The sequence below is a fragment of the Emiliania huxleyi genome (genome assembly GCF_000372725.1).
Source record: "Emiliania huxleyi CCMP1516 chromosome Unknown EMIHUscaffold_12, whole genome shotgun sequence".
Classification (NCBI taxonomy): Eukaryota; Haptophyta; order Isochrysidales; family Noelaerhabdaceae; genus Emiliania; species Emiliania huxleyi.
Genome location: NW_005201392.1, coordinates 313,834 through 321,070, shown reverse-complemented (window position 1 = coordinate 321,070; position 7,237 = coordinate 313,834). Strand labels below are relative to the sequence as shown.

General features: G+C 66.1%; 2 protein-coding genes across 2 annotated transcripts in view; both read left to right on the top strand.

Annotated features, from left to right (window-relative positions):
- Positions 1-3,627: 3,627 nt before the first annotated feature.
- On the top strand, positions 3,628-6,255 carry EMIHUDRAFT_462244 (hypothetical protein; the record flags this gene model as incomplete). The annotated part of the gene is made up of 8 exons (XM_005790415.1): positions 3,628-4,226; positions 4,404-4,488; positions 4,561-4,607; positions 4,706-4,774; positions 5,035-5,082; positions 5,672-5,702; positions 5,772-5,844; positions 5,939-6,255. Coding segments are annotated over 8 exons (1,073 nt in total), but the record flags the coding sequence as incomplete, so codon positions are not given.
- Positions 6,256-6,689: 434 nt separating this feature from the next.
- Positions 6,690-7,237, top strand: part of EMIHUDRAFT_462243 (hypothetical protein) — a gene marked incomplete at both ends in the record, with an annotated part of 9,210 nt that continues 8,662 nt past the window's right edge. Inside the window, one exon of the mRNA XM_005790414.1 lies at positions 6,690-7,194. Coding sequence (XP_005790471.1) covers positions 6,690-7,194 — 505 coding nt within the window. The remainder of the gene's footprint in view (positions 7,195-7,237) is intronic.

Here is a 7,237-nt window from a genome sequence, read left to right as displayed (position 1 = left end):
AGTAACGCGATTTGCCACGCGAGCGAGGGAGTCTAAGCACTTGGAGCACTTGGAGTGCAGTTGGTAACCTCACACCCACAGTTAGGAGCTCGAGGTACGAGTGGAAGTGGACCCCCGGCTCGCCCGCTTCCGTCATGTAGCCGTGCAGCATCATGAACTCGGACGAGGCGTCGCTGAGGTACGACGGTATCGCCTGGCCATACGGAGAGCCATAGCCCTCAGAGCCCCAGTTCTGAATGCCATCGTTGTAGACATTGTCGCCCATGAGGAAAACCGCGTCCGGACTGAGCGAGCGCATGTAGTCCCACGTCTTGGAGTAGTGGACCTCGTCGTCCTCTGGGCGGAAGTCGACGCCGGTGGCCTCGAGGATCCTGCGGTGCATTGTCGGGCCTTTGATGTCGCCGCACGAGTTGACGATGAAGCGGTACGATGACGGCCACGACGGCGACGGCGACGGCGACGGCGACGGCGTCGGAGCCGGCGACGGCGACGGCGAGACGTCAGGTGTGCTGCTGAAAGCGCTGGCCTGCTGGAAGCAAATCGCCAGAGCAGCAAGGCTGGCCTGTGGCGAGCGACAGACGAGTGAGCGGTGCGCTCGATGATTGATGTGCGTGCTCGAGAGGAGTGATTGTCGCACCAGTCCGTTGCGCTCTCGCATCAGTCCGTTGCGCGTGAGGACGTCGCCGCCGCTGAGGAGGGCGAGGGATGTGAGGAGGGCCATATCTGTGTGTATATCGGGTTCAGAAGCACCGGCGGAGCTTGAAGGCTTAGCGCCCGACGGTCTTCCAATTTCGGCGTTTGTTACGGGCGCTGCTTTTTTTCGAGAAACAATCGTCTTCAGCTATTACATTCAAGGCTCCCTTGTCAGGAGCAGGAGAGAGGCCGACGAGGGCGCGGGGGTCGACGCGGCTGGCGAGGCCGACGAGGCCGACGTGTTTGTTTGCGCAGTACCGCCACGACAGGACGCGAGAGCGCGGCCTCGAATTCTTTTTCCACACTCAACGATGCCACGGCGCCTGGTTGTTGCACATTAGGAATCCTTGACAACACCCCCCGGGGGACGGAGTTTTCAGGTTTACAATGTGACCTACGAGTCGTTTGGCAGATTCCAGTGGATGGCACGCAAGCCGCACGAGGTGTCACACGAGGGCCGCGGCGGCGGCCATGGCGGCCGCCAGCGCCACGCCGGCCAGGGCAAATTGCCGGCCCGGCAGATTGACGGTTGAGGGAGGCGATCATGTCACATGTCGCCGCTCTGCCTGCCCTGTGAATGTGAGCGCAGAGAAGACTAATCCTGGGGAAGCAACCTTCTTCACCTAGACCTTCACGATACCCATAGCCGACAACACAAAATGTCACTCCGTCGCCCTTCATTGCCCCCCGCTGGCGCCGGAGTCGTCTCTCACCACTTGGCCCTCCCCGACGCCCTGTGGCGGCCCGCCCAGTCTCCTCCTCCTCGAGAGGTGCGGACTCCACGGGAGCTTCCGGACGACGGCCCCACCGGCAGCGAGTGGTTCAGCCGGAAGCTCTGCAGCGCGAGCTTGGGCCGTGAGGGCAGGCCGAGCGAGGGGCAGCCGACATGGAAGTTGGACCACTCTGGCGCCAGCCCCGTCCGCGTCTCTCTCCAGTGGTAAAAGATTGCGGCCGTGCCGGGCGTCGGCGGCACGGCGAGGCAGGGCGGCGGCGCGCCCGTCTGCTCCGCGCGCACCACCGCGGCGCACAGCCGCTGCACCGCCCCGCCGAACGCTCCCTCCCTCCCGTCCGCAAAGATGAGAGCCTGTGAGTTGTCGCGCTCGAGCTGGTGCAGGTGCGGCCGGACGAGGCGGCGCAGGGACGAGAGGGCGAGAGCACCCTCCTTCTCCGCGGCGGCGGCGGCGGCGGCGGCGGAGGAGGAGGAGGAGGCGGCGGCGGCGGAGGAGGCGGCGACGGCGGGGGACGAGGAGGCGCGAGCCGCCGGCGCGTCGAAGAGAGGGAAGATGGTGTGTCCTCCAGGCTCGGCCCGCTCTCCGAGGTACAGCAGCGCCGTCAGCAGCCGCGTGGGAGCACGGTTCCGGTCGTGGTGCATGTTGAGGCCTGCGGAGCGGTTGCCCGTGCGCGCCACCTGCACGAACTCGCCGGGCACGCTCGCCGCCCGCCCCACGCGGGTCGAACCGGGCAGCCGTCCAAACTGCTGGATGATGTGTGGGCCAGCGCGCAGCTGCGCGAGTGGCAGCGTCTTCGAATTGTACTCGCGCGGAGCTCTTCTCCCGGCCCTGCCCGGGGGCTCTGCGCGACGAACGAGCAGCTCCTGCGCCGCGTGCCCCAACAGAGCCGCCTCAGTCGGCGCAACATAGTTCGGCACCAGCAGCACGCCTCCTCGCTGCGCGTCGCGGCGCACGCACTCGTGCACGGCGGCGCCAGCCGGGAGCATGTCGCGCAGCCCTGCACGCGCGGTCAACTCCTCCTCGGACAGCCTGCGACACGGTGGCGGCGCGAAATCGGCCATATTAGCCCCTTCCCACCCCATTCTTCGCTCATGCTTGTGCATCCGGCCTAGTCGTGCAAAATAAATAAAACGCCGCTACTAGGAGATGGGTAAAAAGGAACAGGTCCCCGCCCTGCGGTCTTTGTGCAGGGTTAGTCGTGCAATTCACGTTTCCGCCTCGGAAAATGCTTCCCGTGCGAAAAAAAGCTCGCACGCACACCACCGAAAAGGGCTCGGCGAGATCTATCGATTGGCACTATTTCCGAAAAATCGACTAGATTTTCCTCCCCCGGACCTCCCCTGCGCGCCGCAGGCGAAGCGAAATTCGGCTCCCTGCGTCGGTCTGCGCTCGATCTGGACTCAATCTGGGGCACCTATACAAGCCCAAGCATAAGTGAGGCTTAGGGCGCTAGGATCGGTCGCCAGGACGCTTGGTTGGCCAGATCCGACGACGGTGGCGTCGCCTCCGGCTCGAGCAGCGCCACCCGCGCCTCATCCGTCGGGGCGGCGAGAGCGGATGCGGAGGGTGAGGCGGAGGTGAGAGGCGCAGCAGGAGAGGCGAAGAGTCAGATGTGAAAAAACTGTTCAGTTTTCAAAGGCAAAACACGACGCTCTGCGGTTGGTGCACCCCTCACACTGAGGCGGCGCAGCTTGAGAACGGCGGTGGGCGAGAAGCCGCCATTGAGAACACTGGTGAGCCGCGGAGCACACTGACGGAGCTGTCCTCGGCGCAGCCGTTCGGCTCCCGCGGCCTGGGTGGTGGCAGTGGCACTCCCTGAGGCTCCCTGAATTTTTCTGGCTGGTATTTGTTGAGCACTCTCTGGTCACCTTCGCCGGGCGAGCCTGGCTCTCGCTGCGCAGCGGCGCGACCCGCGGTGAGGCTGCCGATCGTCGAACTGGGCTTAGCTCTCAGTCAAGATATTGTGCATATGGTCGGTCTCTACAATACCTTGGCTGAGCACGCGTGCAAAACAAACACAATCGCGTGCACGCCCGATGAACCGGCAGCAGGGAGACAGGAAGGCTCGCTGTGTGAGTCGGCCACGCAGAGTCGCAAACCTGGGTAGGAAGAGGTTAGAGGGTTTTTGCAGCGTGCCACACTTGGTTCCACACTCCTGCAGAGGAGGGGGGGGTGAAGGGGGCGGGGGAGTGAACCCGTCAAGTTATGGCCGACTCTCCGACAAAGGGCGCTGAGTCGCTAGCCTCGGCGGGGCTGCCATCGAGCGACGACGGCGGGCTAGCCTCGGCGGGGCTGCCATCGAGCGACGACGGCGGGCTCGCCGTCGTCGAGAGAGCGTGGTCGTGCCAGCTGGGGACGGAACAGCGCGAGCTGAAGGGTGAGGACCGGTTTGCCTCGCGGCGGCTGTACGCTACGCCGGAGGACATGGAGGCATCCGTCCACTCGGTGCACTCCACGCAGGGCAATTCGCGGCAGGTGGTGGTGGGCCAGGAGGACATTATCGTCGTCCTGGTCGCCGACGGACACGGAGGCCGCCAAGCCTCGCAGTACTGTCGCGACCACCTCCTCGACTACTGGGTCGAGCAGGCGGCGGACGACCCGTGCTCGGAGTCCCTGCTCAAGGCGTCCGAGGCGTCGTGCGAGCGGGTGCACCGGGAGATCAAGAGCTTCACCACGGCGGGCTCCACCATCACGATCGTCGCCCTCAACCTTGTGCGCGGCGAGCTCTCTGTCGCAAACCTCGGAGACTCGGAGGCGTGGCTGGTGCCGCGGGGCGCGGGCGCGCCTATCCGGCTGACTGAGGAGCGCCGCCCTGGAAGCAACGCAGACCCGCGTGTCCAGCTAGCACTCGAGAGGGCGCGGACTCGGCTGTACTCCCCGGTATTCCCTTGCCCCGGTATTTATTGCGACGCGTGGAACGACGCCACGGCGCACGAGACTGTACCCACAGGCCCCGACTCTGGCGTGTGTTTGGCGTAGGACCACCGCCTCGACTCGTCCGAGCCGGAGCGGGCGCGCGTGCTCGCTATGGGCGGCCTGATCGCCCACGCCAAGAACCGCAACGGCAGACCCGCGCCCGCCCACGCGCGGAGCCTTCCCCGAACCTTCTCGGAACCCTCCCGGAAGCCCACATTAGGCGACCCCGCCGGCCCGCTCCGCCTCTGGCCGGGAGGCATCGCCCAGGCGACGACACCTCCTAGACACTTCCTAGACACTTCCGGAGTCGACGTGATGACACTTCCTAGACGCTTCCTAGACACTTCCTAGACACTTCCTGGCAGGCGCGCGCCGTCGGCGATGCGGACGTCGGAGACTACGTGATGGCGACGCCGTACACGCAGACCGTCGCGGTGCCCGCCTCCACCCCCACACCCCCCACGCCGCGGCACCGTTGGACTCCGATAGCACAAGCCGTGCCGAGCCGGATCGGAGTTGCTCTCCTGCCGCCCTGGCTCCTCCGGCCAAGCAGCACCAACGTCCCCTGCCCTCGCACAGCCGCCACCGGCACTGCCCTTGCACAGCCGCCACCGGCACATCCCTCGCTGCCGAAGCTCCCTCTGGCCGAGGCGCCCCTCCCGCCGGCGCCGCCGTCACCGCTCCCCCCGGGCAGGTTCCTCCCTCGGGCGGGGACGTTGTCATCGCGTCAGACGGAGTCTGGGCTCGCGGCTAGATGCACAGACCCACATCTCCCCACATCTCCCCACATCTCCCCACATCTCGAGGCTAGATGCGGAGCACAGACCCATATCTCCCCACATCTCCCCGTATCTCGAGGCCTTAGATGCGGAGCACAACCCTGTGTACTGCGGTGTGTACTGCGGCGAGCACGCGAGAGGACGCGTGCTCCATCCGCACTCAACCCCTCTCCAGCCGGGTCCGCATATCTCCCCATATCTCCCCACCTCTCCCCATCTCTCCCCATCTCTCCCCATCTCTCCCCATCTCTCCCCATCTCTCCCCACCTCTCCCCATCTCTCCCCATACCTCCAGCTGGGTCCGCAGCCCCGTGTACCCACGCGGTGCTCTGAGTACACCGCACGAGACCGTGTTCACGCCCAGAAGTCGGTGTATTCATCACGTAGCGGACCCCCCCCCCCCCCCCGCGCACACACACCGCTCACCCACGCGCACTGGGCCTTGCCCTTCGAATGCCGTGGGGCTCCTGTCGTCTAGACGTCGAGTCGCGAGGGCTGCCCGGCCCTTCCCCCCTCGCGAGGAGAAGCTTACCTCGCCTCGCCTGACGTTAGGACGCGATCCCCTGCAGCGCCGTCGCCCACGGCGTGGCGCTTCCCGGAGGGGGAGGCGCCGCTGTGAGCAGCGTCTCTCCACCGCTCGAGCCGTGAACAGGTCTCCGCCTCACCAAGGGGCAGCACGCAAGGAGCGCCGCCAAGGCCGTCGTCGACATCGCAATCAACCAGAGGCGCTCCCCGGCCGCCCTGCCCCTCCCCTCCCTCCCCTGCCTCCCTCCCACTGCCCCCCCCTTTCCCCCCCTCGCCCCCGATCCCCTGCCGCAGGCACGCTTACGACTGCGACGGCTACACTATCCCTCGAGACGACACCACCTGCTCGGTGATGCGCATCCGCAGCCTCGGCACACCCGCCGAAAGCGAAGGCGCATGCTGCGTCATCGGGTAGCTGCGCGGGGCGCCGCTGCAAACCTATACGTGCACATGACCCTCTCCCTCTCTGTCCATGCGTCGTCTGCCAACCCTTGTGTATACTTGCTCCCTCTCTGCGCATGCCAGGGTGCGCGCACCGCGGCTTTCACCAGCTGATTGTGTCACACATTTCCTCTTTCGCCGCGAGCTACACGACTGCGCAAGAATGTGTGTGCAGACGCGAGACGGATAGGCGATAGCAAGCCGAGCGTCTTTGATTTTAATTTAAAATATACCTTGAGCACTTGAGCACTGGATAGGGTCGATTCCGCATGGTACGGGACCCCTCGATCGTCTCGCCCTCCCTCACTGGTGTGTACATATACCTGGTTAAATACCTGAGCAGACAGATTGTGCCGGGCAGATAAGAGAGGAACGAACCTCTCTACTCGCTGTCACGAGATTGAGGGGTACCGCGCTACCGCGGCGAACGGCTCTATTGCAATAGACACATTGCCGCTGCCGGTGAGAGATGCGTATGGCCTGCGACGCATTTCTCTCAGGAAAGCAAAACGGGAAAAAGAATTCTCGTAACCACCCCGCGCGCGCTCTCACTCGAGGGCCCTTCGCCACCGCTGGCGAGCCCTTCGCTCGCTTGGCACCCACAATGATGTTCAAGGCCGCGCACGTCTTGCTGCAGCGCGCCGTCGGCGGCGACGCGGCCGCGGCTGCGGCGCTCGACGAGACACTCTCGACGGCCGGCATCACTGCGGAGCTGCTCGGCGCGCTCACTCTGGCTCCTCCCGATCCGGCGCAGAGGGCGCAGGTGGAGGCGCTCGGGTCGCTGGGCGGGCAGAAGCTGGAGCCGCTCGGCCGCGCCGTGGTGCTCGCCATGTCGGCCAGCCTCGGTGCCTCGGAGTACGTCTGCTGGCGGCACCTTCTCGCGGCCTCTGCCGCTGGAGAGCTCGACGCTGCACCCGGCGAGCCGCTGCAGGAGGGGCTGCTCGTGGCGGACGCGACCGCCGAGCGCGCGGCGGCGTCGCTGCTGCGCGAGCGCCAGTGCACGCTCCTTCTCCTCCTCGACTGCGTCAAGCTCGCCTGCACCGCCCCGGGTGCCAGGAGCCCGGCGGCGCAGGCCGCGGCCGCCTGCGCCGCTCGCTTCGTCACGGCGGGTGCGACGAGGGGCTGGGCGCGAAGCTGCAGGCCGCGGGGAGG